At 49.6% G+C, this 20378-nt stretch overlaps 1 protein-coding gene across 6 annotated transcripts in view; it reads right to left on the reverse strand.

Moving 5' to 3' along the window:
- NRG2 (neuregulin 2) overlaps positions 1 to 20378 on the reverse strand; it is a 155832-nt gene that overhangs the window by 62238 nt on the left and 73216 nt on the right. The window contains exon 1 of one of the 6 annotated variants that reach the window (XM_039704403.1): positions 14545 to 14641. The exons of the other annotated variants lie outside the window; for them this stretch is intronic. Within the exon in view, the coding sequence (XP_039560337.1) occupies positions 14545 to 14629 (85 nt within the window). The 5' untranslated portion in view covers positions 14630 to 14641. Of the gene's footprint in view, positions 1 to 14544; positions 14642 to 20378 lie in introns of those variants that run through there. 6 annotated transcript variants of the gene reach the window in all.

The following is a 20378-nucleotide window of genomic DNA, read 5'->3' on the forward strand; positions in this document are numbered from 1 at the left end:
CACTGAAGTACCTTGATGATAACAACACCTCTTTTACTTCTGGTACCTGCAGTATGCCTGCAAGCACCTCAGAGCCTCAACTCAAAACATCATTAATCATCCTCGGGCAGAGTGCCCAAACAGAGTCCAACAATGGAGTGGTGACAAAACCACATCCCACCCACAGAGCATCCTACATAAACAACCCCTCAGCAGCAAAAGGCAGGAGCAGCCAGCCTGGGAAAGGTGCTCCATGAGCTCTGGAACAGCCAGCAATACCAGCCACAGACGCTGCTTCCCGAGCCGTGGGGATGCTCCACACAGACACATCTGGGATCTCTGGATGACTGATGCCATGGGCAGGTGGGATTTCTTGTCCTGGCCTCCTCCAAGGGCTGCAGTGTGAGCCACTGGAGGCTGCCCCACTCTGCCTGGCATACAGAGGCTGGCAAAGTGTTTAGGTCGGTGGAACTGGAGACCTGGGAGGACAAGACCCTTCTGTGTCTCTCTGAGCAGCTGAGGAAGAAGGCAACTGAGCTTGAATTCCCTTTGGCATGGAAAAGGGAAGATGAAAAATGCTTTCTCACAGGAATGGAAGAGATGCAAGGAGAGATAAGACCTACAAACCCACAGGCTAAAGGTGATCCTTGATGTGCCAGTATCCGAGCCATGGCTTTCCACACAAGACCCACAGAGCATCCTACATAAACAACCCCTCAGCAGCAAAAGGCAGGAGCAGCCAGCCTGGGAAAGGTGCTCCATGAGCTCTGGAACAGCCAGCAATACCAGCCACAGACGCTGCTTCCCGAGCCGTGGGGATGCTCCACACAGACACATCTGGGATCTCTGGATGACTGATGCCATGGGCAGGTGGGATTTCTTGTCCTGGCCTCCTCCAAGGGCTGTAGTGTGAGCCACTGGAGGCTGCCCCACTCTGCCTGGCACACAGAGTGTTTAGGTTGGTGGAACTGCAGACCTGGGAGGACAAGACCCTTCTGTGTCTCTCTGAGCAGCTGAGGAAGAAGGCAACTGAGCTTGAATTCCCTTTGGCATGGAAAAGGGAAGATGAAAAATGCTTTCTCACAGGAATGGAAGAGATGCAAGGAGAGATAAGACCTACAAACCCACAGGCTAAAGGTGATCCTTGATGTGCCAGTATCCGAGCCATGGCTTTCCACACAAGACCCTCACCCAAGTGTCCCCAGGCCAGGACACCCCTCCTGTGCCAGAGTAGAGGGGAAGGAAGGTGCACAGGTGATCTCCTGGAAGGGAGCTGTGTTTCTCAGCCTGCCCAAGCCTTTGGTCTCAGGACAGCCCTTCCACCTTGGTGCTGGGGCTTCCACTGTTCTCTTGTGCTGGGCTGGAGATGCTGCAGATCCAGCGGTGTCTCCATGGGTCTGAGCCCCCAGCTCTCTCACAGGAACCCAGACACCTAAAAGATGCCCCAGGCACAGTCCTTGAGACTTCCACTGAAGGACAAGATCTGGAGGCATGAAACGTGCCCGAGCCAGGTCTCAAAGAGTCCCTAAGCCCCTTCTGGAGAGTTCCCACACTTTGCTTTTCAAAATCCCACTGCCTGCACAGACATCCCCGCCTCAGATGGAAGTACTTACACATTCTCTGACATGGAAAATTACAGAATTCATCTTTCCATAGGCAGCCTCAACCTGCTCCAGATTCAATCACAAACATTTGCCAAGATGGCAATTCCTAACTGAAAGGAATTTTTCCCATTCCTGTCATCTCTAGTGCAAAGTAAGGAGCTATGTTCCGGGCACATCACCACACAGGCTGGGACACCAGACACGTCTTGGGGGTCAGCACCCTCCCCACTGTGATACATCTCACTTCCTGCCTGATGCAGCCCCCAGGCTCCAGTGTGTTGATCAGAGGCGATGCTTCTTTGCCTTGGGTTTAATTTGGCCTTCGTTTGACAAGGAGACAAACCTGAACCTCAGCAGCAGCAGCAGCAGCTCCTGATCTCCTGGACTTTGGCTGCAAATGCCAACCTGTCAAAGAAGGGACCCGTTCTGGGGAAAGCTCCCTCCTGCCAGAAGGAATGGAAACATGGGATCTGATTGAAAAGAAATCACAACACACTCGGTGTTTGTCCTTGTTTTTTCCAGGTTTTTGTGGAGAGGGCAAAAGGCAGTCCCTGCTGTGCACCCAGGCAGGCTGTGGCGTGTGCAGCCAGAACTCTGAGGGGACTCAGCTCCTTGGTGGCAGGGTCAGAAGGACTCCTCAGAGTCTGTGACCCTGCAACACCCCTGGAGGTAACAGGGCTGGATTTGAGTGAAGCTGTAGAACAACCCTGGCTTTATTGCATGGGTGGACACAACGTCCACAGACCACACACAGCCCAGAGCCTGCGGGAGAGAACCTTGGTGTGACACTGACACATTGCCCCATGCCAGCCTCGGCCCCCAGTGGGTAGCTACAGGCTCCAAACCCAGAGGATTAAACATAATATAATATCTGTAATGTGATTTATACTTCAGGCAACTTATGTCAAAGCATGGTCAGACATTCTCATGGCAGTCTTTGTAGCCACTGTCTCAGATCTTGGTGTGCTGAGCAGGGCTATGTGACAGGTAAACAACAAGGACAAATTTAAATTTCCAAGGGGCAGCATTTTGCTGTAACCACTCTTTGACCTTTCAATTAACAAATAGCTATATTTCTCCAGGAGCAGTGATCATGGAGTCATGGAACCATAGAAAGGTTCGGGTTGGGAGGGACCTTAAAGCTCATTTCATTCTGCCCCCTTCCATGGGCAGGGACACCTTCCTCTATTCCAGGTTGCTCCAAGCCCTGTCCAACCTGGCCTTGGACACTGCCAGGGATGGGGCAGCCACAGCTTCTCTGGACAACCCGTGCCAGGGCCTCCCCACCCACAGAGGGCAGGGACTCCAATGTGGGATCCAGCACTAGACCCTGTGGCTCACTTGGGACATTTACACCTCACCTCCACTGTCCGAGGGAACACCTGTGCAGTGACTGCAGAGAGCAGCAAGGGTTAATAACCCAAAGCTCTCCAAGGACACCGGAGATGTCCCTGCTGTCGTGCCTCTCCCACAGAGGTATCCAGCAGGAGTCAGAGGCTCCTCTCTGTGCTCCTGGGAGAGGTCCCACTTTGGGAGCTGGAGACGCAGGTGACAACGCAGGAGCCACTCCTCCAGGTCCTGGGGTCTGCTGAGGACACTCTCAGCTGCCTCACACAGAACAGACACTGGTGAAACGACACAGATGACTCGAAGTGTGAAGATGCTGAAAAGTCAGAGATCTGTGGATTTGAGGTTGGAAGGAAGCGTGGAAAGCACTTTGCTGAAGCCAGAAAAAATACATTTTTCCTCCCTACGTGTTCCATACCTTCCCTAATACACAAGTTTCTTTAACTAAGTTCCTGTAGCTTTCTGTCTCAGGGAGAAGTGACTACAACAAACACCAACCTACAGCACTATTATAATTTTTTTTTTTATATCTATTTAAATGGAGAGTTACAGCAATCTATATTCTCATGACCATTCCCATCACCAAAGAAAATTGACTGGAAAGTTATAAGCAGGTTTGTTGATTTAGGTTTGCTCTCTATAAGATTCCTCTGACAACACAAACTAAGGGACTTCTGTCTCAGGGACAAGTGACTACAACACCAACCTACAGCACTATTATATTTTTTTAATATATCTATTTAAATGGAGAGTTACAGCAATCTATATTCTCATGACCATTCCCATCACCAAAGAAAATTTACTGGAAAGTTATAAGCAGGTTTGTTGATTTAGGTTTGCTCTCTATAAGATTCCTCTGACAACACAAACTAAGGGATCTTAGAGGTCTTTTCCAATCTTAATGATTCTATGATCCTATGAAAATGTGCCACAAAGCCAGAAATTCCACCCTCCTCTTACAAATCCTGGCTCCACTTATATTTAAGAGCAACTGATAAATTCCTCCTCCTCTGTCTTTCCCACACTTAAAAATCCAGTTACTCTTCTTTCCAGTGAAAGTTTTGAAATTGGTGTATGATTGGGTGCAGAGCCCGAGGCTGAAATCTCAGCTCCATTGAAATCAATGAGCAGCTGGTCACTGGGCAGGGATGTCTTCCCAATACCCAAACTGTTAGGACAACTGGGCTGTGCTTTTGCCACAATACTGGAGGTGCCCATGCACAAACACCCACCTGAGGAGCACAACACAACCAAGGCATGCACATGCAAATATCCAATACTAAAATCCAGGGGCTGGAGTGCTTGGATTTGCCAAACCTAGTACTCTATGAACACTAGCTGGTTTGCAAACAATGTAATTGGAGTAGAATTGCTATTGTGTTTGTTTGTTTTGAATATTTTTGGCCAGGAAGTTGTCCTGGAGGTATAGTTGAGCATAAGTGGTCTGGTGGAAAAATGTCATTCATTCTGTTCCTATTAAGACCAAAAACAATAGCCACACAAAGACAGCAGCGACAATTTCTGCTCTTCATGCCTCTAACAATGTGTTTTCAACCCTAAAGGCAACATCTTGTTTGTACCCAATTGATTCTGGGATCATATTTTATATAATCAAATATATCTTTGAACAAAGATATGTTTTATGAAGTGCTCAATTTCCAGATGACCTTGGAAACAGCAATTCATAAAATATAGCTTTATCTCTATCTTCACAATCAGCTAGAAAAATTGCCCACCCATGCTTTGTGGACTGCCAGTCCAGACCCAGCCAACAAAGAAATTACCCCAAGCATCCAAAACTTTAAAACATATTAATCCTTTGTTCCAGTCACTGAGCACTAAGCACAAATTACTTGCCCTAGAACCCTGGTAAAGACCCGGGTGGCATCCATCATCTTTCAATCACCAAAGGAAAGTGATTGAAAAACTCACCCCGGGAGACAAAACAATCTAGGTTAGCAAAAAAACCCTCATTTCATTAAATGTTTATTATGAAATCTGTACATGAAACCATATATAGACCCCTTACGTCATGGCAAAGCTAAAGGCTAAAAGCTTTCAGGAAAGAATTTGCAGATGCAAATGACCATTAGTGGAATGTCATTGGATCTAGAAAGGGATGAAAAATAAAACCCTACTGGATGTTTTACAGCTCTATGAATCAAAGGACTGTTGCTCTAAAACACAGAGGAGAAGAACTCAGTTAGAGTGGAGCTGAAATTCCTCTAACAGGAACTGCCTGCACCACCTGGGCTCTCCAGGGATGGGAGGACAGCAGACAGACCATTATGGACTGGTGGGAGCACTGCAGGGAGAAATTCTTCCCTGTGAGGGTGGGCAGGCCCTGGCACAGGGTGCCCAGAGAAGCTGAGGTTGCCCCATCCCTGGAGTCTCCAAGGCCAGGCTGGAAGGGGCTTGGAGCAGCCTGGGACAGTGGGAAGTGTCCCTGCCTCTGGCTGGGGTGTGCAATGAGATGGTTTCCAAGGTTCCTCCCAACCTGAACCATTCTGGGAGTCTGTGATGATTCTGTGACTCAGGAAAACCTGCAAAAACAGGATTCACTGCATTGTGGGGGTACAGCACAGCCCCAAACACACGCACCAAGTCCTTCAGGTAAATCAAGACACGGGCCACTGCAAACAGCAGAACGTGACCAAATCTCTGAGTGAGGTGCCAGGTTTGCCACACACTCCTGTCCCTCCCTGCCCAGCCCTGAGCCCATCACAGCCAGGTGTGCAAGCCAAGGACCAGGGCTGCACCCAGCACTGCTGGGCATGGCTGTCCTCCTCCCTCAGCTCCATTGTATTCAAGTGGAATGAGCACCACAGAGGGGTTAACTAATGAGGTGTGAGATCTGAGGTCAGGAAGAGCAGGAACCCCAGAACACCTCACTGCAGTGATGCCTTAAGTTTTAGGTTTCATATTTTCCAGATTCTGTACTGAATTAGTATATAACTCTGAACTTCATATGAAGTGTTAGCAAGTTCTCCTCACAGCTCAGTCACACAAAACAATCCTTTTCCAGCCCCAGAACCAAGGGCACCACTGCAGCTTCAGGCCCAAAAAGTACAAACAACAGGGAATTGAGGAGATCAATCTGGGAGGATGGGACTGCATAACCTGGAGCTGTAATTGGACAATTAACCCCAATATTTAAATGGACCAAAACTTACAAAAGCATGGAAACTTGTGACCTGTCATCCATCTTGGTTGTAGCCACAGCTGGACTATTGCACTGCCCAAGGAGGTGTATCCTGTGAAGGCCTTTTTAATAAATTCCTACTTTATTCCTTTAGCACTGCCTAGCCTCTGTTCCAGGGAGCCTCTCAAGGCATCAGCAGAGGCACTGGTAGCCCCAGCCCACACCAGCCCCATCCCAGCAGAGGATCCACCTCCTTCCCTGCCCCAGCAGACTTCGCTGTGAGAGGTAGCTTTAATGAGTGTTTTCAAACGTGCTTAACTTCAGCAAGCAAGGAAAAATAAGAGAAACTTGGGATCAGTTACAAGATGTTAATCCAGGGCAGGCAGAGGTCAAGTGAAGGTCAGATGCGACAGCCCAGCTGGCAAAGTTTTTTGCTGTTTCAACTTCCCAGGAAGTTCTGGGCCAGAGAACATCCTGATGTTTCACACACAACCAGGTGAAATGCCACGCAAAGCAGGGATTCACAGAAGAAAGAACTTTAATATCTGGATAAATAAATTCAGTGAGAAGCCCCTAATACTGAGGTGGAGATGTTTAATTTTTAACCTATAAAATAATATTCTCTAGCATTCCGTGACAAAAGCCAACCACTTGCAGTAGTAATTACAATATTTTTTTCCCATGTCTCTGCCTACTTTGAAAGTTCACCATTGTCTCTGGTGAGAGACAAATCCACCAGAGGGTATTTCCAAAACAGAAAGCCCTGTTTTTATCAGGATCTCCCCACAAGAGACCCCAGGGCTTGCATTAGAGACTTGTTTGTTCTCTGTAATGTTATATTAGAAAGATTAAAAGTTTTGCTGTTGGTTGAAGAAAGGCTTTAAAGCACTCGGTACCAGAAGTGACCGCAGGTCTGGTTTTCATCCAAACACAGGAAAGAAGCTAAAGATCATCCCTGAGACAGCTTTTCCACCAGCCCAAACCCCACCAAGCGTGGATGGAATTACCACCCCGCACTGTGACGCTGTCCCAGTGCCCCTTCCCCCTGGCTCTGTGCCATCCTGGAGCGCTGGGCACAGTGTCTGCTCCCTGCCAGCAGCCGAGCCCGCCTGGAACCCAGCGGGACCCGTGCAGGAGAGACCCCGGCAGGCAGAGATCCCCCAGCCCGCCGAGGGAGCCAGGCAGAAGGGCCACCCTCGTCCCTGGGCTGCAGGGAAGCAGCAAATCGAGCTGTAAATTCCGACTGGGACTCTGGGCACTGCCCAGTGGAGACACTAACACAGCGTGTCTCCTGCCTTGTCCAGAGTGCGGCTTCCCAGCATTGTTCTGAGCAGCTCCGGACCCCCACTGGAGCACAGCAATGGGTGGCTTCCACTGAAATGTCCCCCAACCAAGCTGATTTACAGCTGCCAGGAGTCTCCAGGATGTCAGCTCTTCCTGATTAATTTTTTTATCCTTATTTTCCCTCGTTTTATATTTGAATATTGCTTATTGCGATATTCTTCAGAACTATTCTCTGGAAAGCCATCCTGGCTAATTTTTGGCTTGTAAATTGCTCATGAGCAGTTTGTGGCTTGTGTTTAAAAAAAAAAGAAATCAAGAAACTCTGGCTCATTTTGGTTGGATGAAGAGATTTTGTGGCCTGCATCAATTCTAGCCCCTGACAGCAATGACAGAGCTCTTATTATCACAAACATACAGTTGCAATTTTAAAATTTGCTTCCTGTGACTCTTCGTTAAAATTTAATCAACAGTTTCTGTTTCCACAAACATTTCTCTGGCAGAAAGATCACTTTATAGAATATTCATAGGCAACAAATGAGAAGGAAGGTAAAGCAAATTTGACTTTGTGATGAGAGCCAACCCTTGCTGGCTGTCCAGCCACTTCATGGAGGAATTTAGGGAAGAGGAACATAGGAAGGTGTAATTTTCTAGGAGCCATTGCAGAACACAAGTGACTGTAAACAAAGACCAATGATGTAGCAGCAAAATGTGGGCAAAGAGGAGACAATAGGGAACAGGGTGATGGCCCAAGCAGGGAAATTATTCCAAGTTCAAACTGGACATGGGTTTATTGGCCTGCTTCATGTCCAGCTTTAGGTCACAAAATGGGAAACTTCACCAAACTGGGCAGCAGATCCTGCACAACACAAACAACTTAAGGTGAAAAGCAGAGTTCTGAACAAAAGATGGTTGTTGAGCAAAAAGCTATTAATAGTGCTGGGTTTTATCCCAGAAATGTTGCGTAAAGTGGGACAATTCACATCCCTTCTCTGTGCTTCCATTTCCTCTCTCAAAGATCCCACTTAATATATTTGGGGCAGGGACTGGCTCTTGTTATGACTCTGTGCTGTGAATAGCACAAGGGGAACAATGCTGCAGCCAGGACCTCTGGATGCCACCACAAATGCCATTTTAAGCAGCAGTGACAACAAGCGGAAGGAGTTTGGGATCCAAGGAAGACCTGGGCAAAGACAGGGCACAATGCAGGTTTCATCCTGTGTTGTAAGCATGGGTGGTTCTCACCTCCATGCAGGAGTGACAAGGGAAAAGTAAGAAGGCAGTGGAGCTGGACAGGTAAGAAGGGTCTGCACTCAGAGCCTTTGCTAAAGCAAAATTCCTGCAGAGCTGCTCCTTCACTTCTGCAGTCCCACTGCCCCCCCTTCATCATCTCCCCAAGTCATCCTTGAGCAGCTCCATGCAGAGGAATACAACCACCTAGATCCCAAAAAGGGATTTACAGGGACCTGAGAACACTGCAAACCTGATGGAAAGAGTGGGGTCTCCTCTTCTGGAGAACATTTTTGTACGAAGTGCTCAGTCTAAATACCCCATGCATGTGACTTTGTTTCTGATGAATCTGTAGAAGGTACAGTGGTGCTGAGGAGCTGCCCTGGAAAAGCCTGGACAGACCTTTGGGTCTACAGAACTAACATGGAAGGGTCCAAACACAGGGTTCAGGGGGACAACAAATCACAGGATTACAAGAATAAGCTTGGAAGAACCGCTCAGAAATTGAGCAGATCACATTGCTGCCCCAAGGGGGGATCTGCAACATCTATCCACCTCACCAGGATCCAGACACATCCACACTGCATCCCACAGGGTGCCCCAGGACCTGGATGGCTTCTAGGACGCAGCTGATCCTGACCTCACAATCCCACCAAGAGTGGATTCCCTCTGGAAACTGCCCTGGCAGAAAGGCTGTCAGTACAGGGCCCTGCCCAGCAGGTGATGGGGAACCCAGTCACACTGGCAGCTGCTGAGACCTGTGAGGCTCTTCTGGCCCCCAGGTGCAAAAGAGATGCTCCATCATTCCAAAGATGTAATCCATCTCTCCTTTTGTCCTGTCCTTTACACTATCCCTTCTTCCTGTTCTCTTGTCCTTGCCCAGCCAGCTGCCACCAACCACAGATAACCAAAATCACTTTTCTCTGTCCTTCCTGTCTCAATCTTGGCTGTGAGGTTGGTGATTTTTTTGTTTTCCTTTGCAAAATCCATTATCTTGAAAACCTTGAACATCACTCTCAAGCCCCAGTCTCATCCTCCTTTCATTTCAGGAGATGCTGGCTACCTCCCACATCTCACTGAGGAGTTCCCAGCAGCCTTGTCTCCAGAAATCCAGAGGCCTGAATCACCCTCTCAGGCCGACACCTGAATACTGGTGCTGCTTTTCTGTTTATTTGGGATGGAACATTGGGATCTGCACTGTCACACACAGCTCAGAGACACTTCAGTGCTGCTTTGAGGCTGTGGGGTCACTCTCATCCCCTGGCTGCAGGATGTAGAAGCTGAACTTCTGCTCACAGCCTGTGAAATGTGACTGCTGGTCACCCTCCTGCCCTGCAGCCCCTCTGCCCAACAGCCATGAGAAGAAAGCCTTTCTGCTCACCTAGACAATGCTGTTTGTAGTCACAGGACCCTTGCACACGCAAAGGAAGGACCCATCCCAGATCTGCTTTTCTAATGGTGCTTTTCAGCAAGGACCCACACCAGCAATTTCCCAGCTCTCACCCTAAGCCAGGGGATCATGAAGATGGAACATCACAGTCGAGCACAGCCTACCCTATTATGCTTCTCACCTCATTTTTCAGCTTGTGCCCCTCCCTTAGTAATTTGGTGGTAAATAAATGCCTGGACAAAATATCAGCTAATTAACTGGGAGCGTCCTTGTGAGCACGAACAAAAGCTGAATGGACACCTCAGACAGGATCAAGGCAGCCCTGCCCCATGAAGGATATCCTGAAAAAACATTCCCAGGTAACTGACAATGAACAGATCCCACTTCATAAGAGCCCTCGGGGGCTCCCTGGATGTGCTGCAGGGTCCCAAGGAGATCTTTCAGAGGTTAACTCTGTGCAGTCACCATGGAGGGCAGCAACTGGCACAGCTTTAGCTCCCAAGGCTGCTCTCTCCTTCACTCCCCTGACAATTCGACACGCTGCTGTTTATCCTAATCCATTGTTCATGGTCCTCCCCACCCAGTTCTCAGCCCATGTGATGCTCTCCTGTCCTCACCAACTGGAATTAATTTGGGGTGCTAGGGCTCTATCAAGACATTTCACTGAAATCTAAATGTTGGCAAAGAATTACCTGCTGTCATAAGATATTTTGGGATTTTATCAGACACTCAGAGTAAACACGCAAGTCATCACATTTTTCTGGGGCAGCTGGCTTGTACTTCCCAGCTCCTCAGTGATCCTCTGAACAGCCACTCAACTTTGAGAGGGAGATCCTGGTCAGCAAGGATTGTTTATCAACATAAACTTTATACCCCCAGAATTCCCCTCTACTGGCGTGTTATGTAAAGCTGATGCTGCTAAAACATTCAGCTGAACTTAGGTCAAGAGAAGATGGCTTTTGAAAGCCTTCCAATGGTTCGTTTGCAATAAATGGCTGAGAAATAAATCATTTCAGCCCTGATGAGTCCTCAAGCAGCCAACTCTGTTAGCAGGGCAACTCCAGCAGTGAGGAACAGGGGGAGGCTTCAGTGACACATGGGGACTCGTGACAGGCACAGAAAGCAGCCAGGGAGGACCACCAGGCTGAGGGAAGCTGAGATGTTGGGTCTGACCATGCTCCTTGCTGGAGAACCCCACTTAATGCAGCAAGTATACTTACTGCTTCTGAATACTTCCCAGTGGGGAAGTCTTCTGCATTCTCTCATGGACAGGGCTGCTTTCCTGTCCTGATGCCCAGAGGCACAAAACCCCTGCATGGATTTTTCCCGAGTTTACCCAGATGGCAGCATGCCTGTGCCTCGTGTAAATGTCTGCCTTCCTGCCAGCCCTGCTATGCTCTTGCCTCCAGTGGCTGCAGTGACAGCTTCCAGGGGCTGCAAATGAAGCCAGCCAGGAACAGCCAGGGATGTCTGGGCTCCCACCTTCAGCTTAGAAAGACCTAGGGAATGCCACATTTCCATGACTTTTTGTAGTGTCATGGTGTCCCTTCCCCTTTCAGAGACCTCAGGTTTGGGGTGCAAGGTCCCTCCCTGCTCTCCCAAAGGCAAAGGAATTCACAGAAGGAGTTGGGATGTGAGACCTTAGCTGAGCAGGCAGTGTACCCATAGACCCCCTTCAGCTCCCCAAAACATCATTTCCCAGGAGCATCCCAGGGTTGGCATGGTGGGACTGAGACAGCGCTGGAGGGCTGGATTTGGAAAAAGCTTCAGGAGCTTCATGCTGTGGCATGGGTGGGACACAGACGACAGCTGGGTGAGCGGTCCAACAGCTCGGTGAGGACCAAAGCTAAACACCCTCCCAGAGGCCCCTCCAGCCAGCTCTGAAGGGCTGCTGGCTCAGGACAGCTCATTGAGGTGAGCCTCACAGGTTTGGGCTCCGCAGCTTCGCCAGGGGCAGTGCTGAGCAGGGGGGAATGTCAGCTCAGGCTGCTCTGCTGCCTCTGCTCAGTGTGGCTCCTCCAGAGGGTACCAGAAACCCTGAGGCAGGCTCTGCTCTGAAGTGCTGCCCCTTTTCTGGGTACACAGAGAACAGCCTCCACTGCCAAGCCCTCTCCTCCTGTGCAGTGCCAGCTCAGATCAGAGCTGCCACAGGAGCCCTTGGCTGCCCAGGTGCAGTGCAGCTGCTCCACCAAGCACAGACAGTTAAAAACTCCAGTGTTTTTCTGCAGGATAACAGGGTGTAAGGCAGGACTGGTGCAGAACAGTTCTTTCCCTTTAAATTCCCACCCTAGGCCAAGCATGTTTTGCAAGAGCCTCCCTGTGCAGACAAGCCCCGAGGCTCCAGTGCAGAAAAAGCTGCTGCTGGGGGAAGCACCCAAACCCTTGTGAGGCAGGGCCCAGGACTGCAGGGGGGCAGCTGCTGTGCTGCATGTGGAAGGAGAGATGGGACAGGCCCAGAAAAATGGGCTCTCCATCCCCAGAGAAGACACTCAGTGTCTCTTCTGACCTGCAAAAAAAGACCAGGAAAAAAAAGAAGGGGAAAGGAGGAGAGGAGGGACAGACAGACACCAGACACACAGCTCTGCTCATTTGGAAATCATGAACTGGGCCTCTTCTCCTTCTTGAAAATGGTGATATTGAACTAAACAGAAGGAGATTTCCACCTAGAGATGTGTTTGGGGCTTGCTGCTGTCTTTGATGTTGTGAATGTTTGGGGTCCAGATAGAACACACTGTCTGTCTCTGTCCTGCCATGACAAAGGGTAAGAGAAATTGGAGAGTCATAGAAAATAAAGCAAGTACAGCACCTGGGGCTTTACGGGAAATACCAGATTATCACAGCTCTGGCAATAAAACCAAAACTGCTGGCAGTGCTTCAGATTGCAACTGCTTCTTTCTTCCCTTCTAAGACCCCAAAATGAACAAGACACCTACCTAACCCCACAAGAGAACCAGAGCTGTGACTCACAGAATCTCCCTCAATCAGCAACTCAAAACATTACCAACACAAAAATGTTACAACACACGAAATGAGCAATGGCCCTGCCAACACAAGGCTGCTTCTTAAAATGGCATGGCCTGCCCACATTTTCTAAATATAGGATAGACAAGGAAACCTCTCCAGAAGTTCTAATAATCAAAAAGCCCAACCAAATACATGCTACAGGGACAGAGGGGGTTTTGAAGGCTGTTATCAAGGTATTTCCATTGCACTACAATTTCTGCCACTCCTGCTTTCTCTTCTGTCCACCAGCTGCAAGTAGCATGGATAAGCTTGACCACAAAAGGAGTAATTCCTGAACTGCAGCTTAGGAAAGACTCAAGCAACAAGAGCAGCATTGCAAATTCTCATCTGCAGATTCAGGAGGGCAGTTTGGGAACGTGCCAGGAGTAGAGCCAGAAGTGCTATTGAAAAGAATTAAAGCTTGGGAGGTCTGTGGAAGCCAATGTCACTTGGCATGGGCAGGGTCTGCAGTGCCCACACCATCACCAGCAGGGCAGAGCAGCAGCACTGCACCCTCCTCACAGAATGAGCTGAGAGGGGAACACTGAAGAGCCAGAAACTTGCCAGAAGGGCTCTGTGCTGGGGCTGCCCAGTCCCAAACTGTACTGTGCCTTTGCTGCTGCTCTGCCAGCCCTGGTATCCAACAGCAAAACCCCTCAGGACACGCTCCTGTAGCAGTGCCCTTTCTCCTGTTTCCACAACAGAGAGCCAGGATCGTCTGCCCACAGGAACATTTTTCACTTGACAGCTTTTCTTTGATTACCAACAAACCTTTTCACCCTCATGCCTGGAAGTGCAGAGCCGTGAATCAGGAAAGCTGAGTCAGACCCTCGGCCTCGGTGGCTGCTGCAGAGCTGCCTGAGTGCCACCACAGCATGGGGGGTGGCACTGCCCGTCCCCCCAGCCTCCCACAAGAAACCCCAGTGCTCATTCCACCATCATCTGCAACCACTCCTCCAGAGTTTAGCATTTAGTCCCCTAGCTACCACCATATTTGCCAAGACATTTGATAGACAGGGGAAAATGGACTGAAACTGAAAGGGAGTAGGTTTAGATTGGATGTTAGGAAGAAAATCATCTCTGTGAGGGTGGGGAGGACCTGAGGTTGACCAGAGGAGCTGTGACTGCCCCATCCCCGGAGGTGTCCAAGGCCAGATTAGACAGGGCTTGGAGCACCCCATGATAGTAGAAGGTGTCCCTGCCCATGGCAGGGGATGGGATGAGAAGAGTTTTAAGGTCCCCTTCCAACCCAAACCAGTCTGTGATTCTAAGATTCTGTGATCCAAGGTGACCCTCCTGAAATCCATCCATGTTTCATCATGGATCTTAAACCTTTATATCCAGGACTCTCCCTGGATTCACACATGTTTGTTTCTGACAGCACAGAGGTTTTCTGATTCCTACATGGTCTCACTGGCCCTGCTGGACAGAAAGAGGGAGAGTCAGGGCTCATCAGGGTGGGCAGTGGGAAGGACACCCAGGAACAGGCAATTCATGCTGCCTCCCATCTTTCTGAGATTATCTATTTAGGATAAAAGGTTCAGATTCTGGAAAAATAATTTTCATACCTGGAAAAACTGGGAGAGGTAACCCAGGACTGAGTTGGAAATGTTCTTTCAAGCAGAGAAGCAGCGTGGTCATTATCATACACATGCTGCTTTTGGTACCAAGTCATCATTTCATGAAAGATCCAGGGTAATTTTAGCTTTGGGCTGACTCGTTTTTGCTTGGTCATATAAGTGGCATCTCTGCAATGTCAGGATCTCTCCTGAGATGCAAATTTTAGCTGTGTTTGTTACCCCACAGCTATCCAGAGAGTTTATTTTAGCATTCATTAAACGTGCCTCTCACGCAGCCTCTCAGCACAAATACAGAAACCTAATCTCATTTATTGACAAATGTGAAGCAAAATATACTTCCATGCCAAGAAGTTCATTGCATTCTTTGTCCTTGCCCTTCAGGCAGGAGCCTGAATGAGCAGATGAAACACGGAAGATCTCTGCAAGCGAAATGAACTGTGCCTGGGGCAGTGAACAGGGGACTCCTGGCCTTGGAAAGACATCCTGCCCTGCTCCAGCCCCTCCAGCCCTGGATCCTGTGAGCAAGGGACCTGTCAGCCAGGCTCTCTGGATCCGAAGCACTTTAACACTCAGCCCTTTTCAGGCATCAGATTCAAGGCACAAGCCCCACAGCTCGTCCTGCTCGTGGCAGGAGGCAGAGCCAGTGCTGGGCTCTGGTGTGATGAGGAGCTGGAGCTGCTGTGCCATCCACGATGGCATCACAGAGCAGGGCAGGCTGAGGAAGCCCTGCCTGGCACTGCCAGCTGTCTACCCAAAAAGGAGCAATGTACCCCCAGGTGTGGGCTCTGGGGTGTCTCCCAAGCCTCTTTCCCCACCAGAATTCCTCTTGCATCCAAGCTCTGCAGTGGAAGTCGGGCAGGTGAGGGTTTTTGTGTTTGCAGTGCAGATGAGGTTTCCCTCCTGCAGGGAGCAGCAGGTTTGCACGGGCTCAGCTGAGGCTGGTTACCCTGTGTGCACAAGGACTGTGCTGGCAGCTGAAAGATCCTCCTTCCCTCCCTCCATCCTGCCCAAACTCCACATTCCTCTCTGCCAGCCCTGCCCCACTCCCCTGAGCTGGGAGATGGGCACAGGACACAGGCACCTGAGCAGCCATGCAGTGCAGCAGGTTCAGGGGAGCACCTTTGCCTCGCTTCCCTGGCCTGTTGTAGCCAGGAACATCCAAACCCAGTTCCCTGCTGGCACCTGAGCTCCTTGGCTGATCTGCCTTCTCACAGCAGGAATGTGCCAACACCAGGGCTCTGAGGAGACTCCACACAACCCTCACCTGCACTGCTGCTGGAACAAGACCAGCCTGCCCCCAGAACAAGGAGATTTCTCTCCAGGAGCACTTGGGTCAAGCCAGGGGTGGGGAAGAGCAGGAACCAAAGAGCTCTTTTGGTGTGCTTGGAACCAGAGATGGAGATGCTGAGCGTGGGAGTTTTGTCAGTGGTTTGACTGGAGGAAGAGATGCACAAGAGACACATCAGGGTCAGTACAGGCTCTGCCAGAGTAGTGTGCTAGCCAAAATTGCATCCCCACACCCCCAGAGGGCTGGAGCACATCAGGAACCAGGGAATTCTTGCAAAGCCCTATGGACTTCAAACCAGGGAATTCTTGCAAAGCCCTATGGACTTCAAAGTGGAAGAAAAAACTCATGTGAGCACAAACATATGTACACATGCACATACACGCAGAGTTTTGGAGGAGAATAAAGTCCCAGCCTTCAAATCAAAAACTGTTGAAAGCCAGAGGGTTGGATGCTCAGCTGGTACATATCACACGTCCACCAAAAAAAGCCAGAGGAGATAGGTCAGAGAAACATCTGCTGAGAACCTGCTGATGGATTTCAACCTGAGTTTACCCTCAAATTAAGCAAATGTGCAAATTCTGACACCAAAAAGAAGTTTCTCTGAAGGGCTTCCAAACGTCGGTCAATGATGGAGGAAATGTGGTTCAAATCTTTGAGGTGTCTTTTTTTAAAAATAAACCAACTAAACACTAAAGTACCTGACTTCAGTGTAGTCCTAGGGTAAATTAAAGTTTCACTGCTTGCTAAAGAGCACTTTTCCTGTCCATCTCACACATTTGTTGCTGTCTTTCTTTTTCTGATCTGCCAGCCACCAAATATCAGACTTGGAGAGTAAAGACTTCTCCTCCTCATCCTCACCTTGGATGAAAATTTAGCAAGAAAAACTGGGCTCTGACTTGTATTTGTAGTCAAAAATCTAAGAGGATAGTAGGGATGAAGCACATTGTAGAAGAGCTCCAGGACCACCAGACTGCTCAGAAGTTAGACCACACCATTGCTGCAGGAAGACAGCCTTGTGTGCTTATTGATCTCCTCTACAAAAAAGCACCTCTCCCTCCTATTGAGGAGCTCTTGCCTTCCAGACATGCCTGAACTAAAATCCATTGTACGAACTGATGACTGAGTCTGCCAAGCCTAATTACCAGAGTTATTAATTACCTAAAACGTTTAATTTTTACCATTATCTCTTGTATTTGTTGTTACAATTTGAAACATCTCAAAAATGCAACAACGGAGCGCTGTCGTTGTTGGAGAGGAGACCATCCCAGGTCACACTGGTTCAAGCACCGTTTGTTGCCTGGGCACAGCACCAGAGCCAGGAGCAGGACCCAGCCCGGAGGCCATGCATGCCTCTCCCTGCTCTGACTCTCCCACGGGATGTGGAGGGAAGCGGCAGTTTTGCCCCACTCAGTCCCCTGTGGGTCCGGGGAGAGCTTCCCCCTTGGGCAGAGTGCCCTTCCCCAGCCGTGTGACTTTGTTGTCTGCCCCAGACAGGAGGTCAGCACAGCAGGTGATGCATGTCCAAGCTCCAGCCCTGCTGGAGAGGCCTTCGCCCTCCCAAAGTGCCTTCCCTGCCAGCCTCAGGACAGCTGACACTGACAGGAGCCAGGGCAAGGAGCCCCACAGAGCCCCGAGGGAGTCTGGCTGAGCCAGGAGTGCTGGGAGGCTCAGTGTGCTCTCACCCTCAGTGAAGGTGCAGCTTTCCCAAAGGAAAGCTCCAGGTTATGTCACAGCCTCTGCTCTGAATGCTGTTTCCAGCACAGACATCCAGCCTTTACTGGGATTTCAGTCTTGTGACTTCACAGCCAAAGGAAACAGCCTGGATTTAGGATCCTAGGCATGAGTTGCATCTCTCAAGCTCATCTTGAACTTGATTTCTTCAAGTTTTCTTCAAGAGACACAGTGTTATTTTATGGAGCTTTGCTGCCAGAAGGAAACAAGCACACCCAAGCAGGAGGTGTGTTAGCCAAAGCTCCACTCATTCCATATTCCAAGAGCTGTAACAGAGCTCTCAGGCTTTGGAAAAGGGACAGGGTCATACAACCCCCATGCTGAACATCCTCCCTCATGCACCTGAAAGCACTCATTGAAATCTGAGGGAAAATGGGAAGGGGTCAGAGGAACAGGAGGCTCATCTCCCCCTGTTTCACTGCCTCAGGAATTATGCCACAGGGCAACCATCTCATCCCACCTTCTCCGAGCAGTTTTCAGCTGCAGTTGCACTGGAGCTCAGCCTGAGCCAAGCCCTGGGCTCAGGGCAGCACTCTGGCAGTCCAGAGGCAGAGGAAGGATGTCAGAGCCAGGCTGCTCATGGCAGCACAGCTTTCCTTCAGCCAGGTTGCAGCTGGAGCCCATCACATTAATGAGGCAGGAGAATGAGCTGAGCACATGACCTCCAAGGTCGGCAGCCAGGCTGTGCTCAGCCCCTCTCCAGATGTTCCTCCTCTTTCCAGAGACTGCCTTTCCCAGGTTACTTACACCTCCAAAAAGGGATTGAAAATGGAATGCCCAGGGCTCTGACTCACCAGCTTTTGGATCCATAGTGGGATTACTTACTAATGTACTGTTCTGCTGCATCCTGCCCCTCTGCCAGGCATTCCCAGCCCTGTAGTCTGCCTGAGTGGAGAGATGGATTATCCCTCAGCCCTGCTGGGTCCCTCTCCTGTAACTCCTGTTTTGTATTAACACCTGAGACTATGAGCCATGGGCAGTGGAGGAACAGAGCTGCATGCTCTGTTCAATCCCTCCTTCAGCAGGGCTCTAGGGAAGACCAGAAAGGAGCTGGGATTTACCTCTTCCTTTACCCCAGCATGAATCACTGGAGCTTGTGAGTCAGACCCCCTCCATTCCCAAAGCTGAGCAAGTCCCTGCACGTTCCCCGGTGCGTGGTAACTGTCCCCATGTGTGCTCTGAGCCACATGGAACACCAGCCCATGGATTGAGCCCATGGAAACACACATGTGGACAGATCCTGGAGCACAGCTGACATCTGGTACCTTGTGTGCCTGGGTGTTTATAGAAAACAGAACTGCTACTGTAGGATATCCGCTGTGGGTTATTCTTCTTGTAAACAAACCTTTTTGGCTAATATTTCTACGAGCTCCTCAGAACTGGAGTCTTTCCTGAGAGCAGAAAACTGAGAACAAATCAGGAGCATGTTCACCCTGCAGCGTGGACACAGCCCACACAGAGGTGCCTTGGCTGGCAGTGCGGGAGCTGCTGTGCCTGTGCTGCTGCTCAGTAGCTCTGGGGCTGCACGCAGCATCTGCAAGGGGGTCCCACATTCCCCATCCTCTCTCCCAAACCCTGTGGTAACATGGCAGCACTCTAAAGCACTCAGGCTCATGGACCTGGGCAATGTGCACCTGCTTCTGCTACAGTCCCACTGCTGGCTCGTGCCCAGGGGGCACCTTCCCCTTCAAGCTTTGGGAGTTTCAATTGCAATACCCTTCTGCACAACCTTTCTACCAATTCCTGACTCATCTGGGAGCTGAGGTCAAGCCAGTTCCTACTGAAACATGAGCTACTTTCTGCAGAGACTCTTCACCTGCTCTCTGAGTAGTTTTCCAGCATTAGCAATTGCCATGGGCAGTTCAAGAGAAAGCACAGTGCCTGTGCTGCCAGCTTCTTAGCACCGACAGACAACAAAAAGCTGAAGCATATGCAATGTTTTCCTCAACACCAAATAAAAATAAGACAAAATGCCTGGGATTGCTGGGGAATTTAACCAAGCAAATGCTTTACATTTCTCTGCTCTTTTCTCCCCAAGTGACCTCACGAAAATACAGATTAAATGCAGACCCTTTTCAACTCGCTTATCTCACTAGCAAGGCTTCCTCCAGCCCTTTTTTCTTCTCATCCCAATCCCCTGCCACAGCTCTGGCTCTGCTCAGCTCTGAAGTGAATGTTGGCATTGGTCTTGGTCCATTTGTCCCACTTCCCCAAAGTCTAGCCCAAATCTTTCAGAATGTGCCAGGGCAGCTGCTTTTGCACTCACGATCTTGTCTCAGTGTCATGACTGTGACTGCCCCATGCCATGCACAGTACATGATAAAATACGTCTCCTCTTGCAGAGAGGAAGTTCTCTCCCAGACCTGAACTTTGTGGGAGCATTTCACATTAATTTGTGGGTCTGTTCCTACATACCACAGCTCACATAGTCCCTGCAGCATGTGCCTTCCATGCGTGCAGGGTGGGACACAAGCCATCTATTTTTCAATGCATGTCACAAATGTCTAAAAGAGGGATCCTGATGGTTTGTTTCCATAGGTGGACACCATCTCCCTCTGGAGGCCTTCACAGGCTCTTCCTCTGGCTAAAGCTGTAGCCAAGGCACTCACTTTAGGACAGCTGCATTGCTAGAGGCATGAAAACGTGAGTTTAGGTTAAAGATAGTCCTTGTCCTCAGAACAAAGCTAGCCCTTCACATGAGATCAGCAATCCTCTTTTACACATTCACAGAAGCCAAAACAATTGTGTTAAAAGCCGCAGTGGAAGATAATTCCTCTCCTCCCCTGAGTTTTAGAGACCTCAT

Source organism: Passer montanus, unplaced genomic scaffold (assembly GCF_014805655.1).
Source record: "Passer montanus isolate IOZ18808 unplaced genomic scaffold, ASM1480565v1 scaffold174, whole genome shotgun sequence".
Classification (NCBI taxonomy): domain Eukaryota; kingdom Metazoa; phylum Chordata; class Aves; order Passeriformes; family Passeridae; genus Passer; species Passer montanus.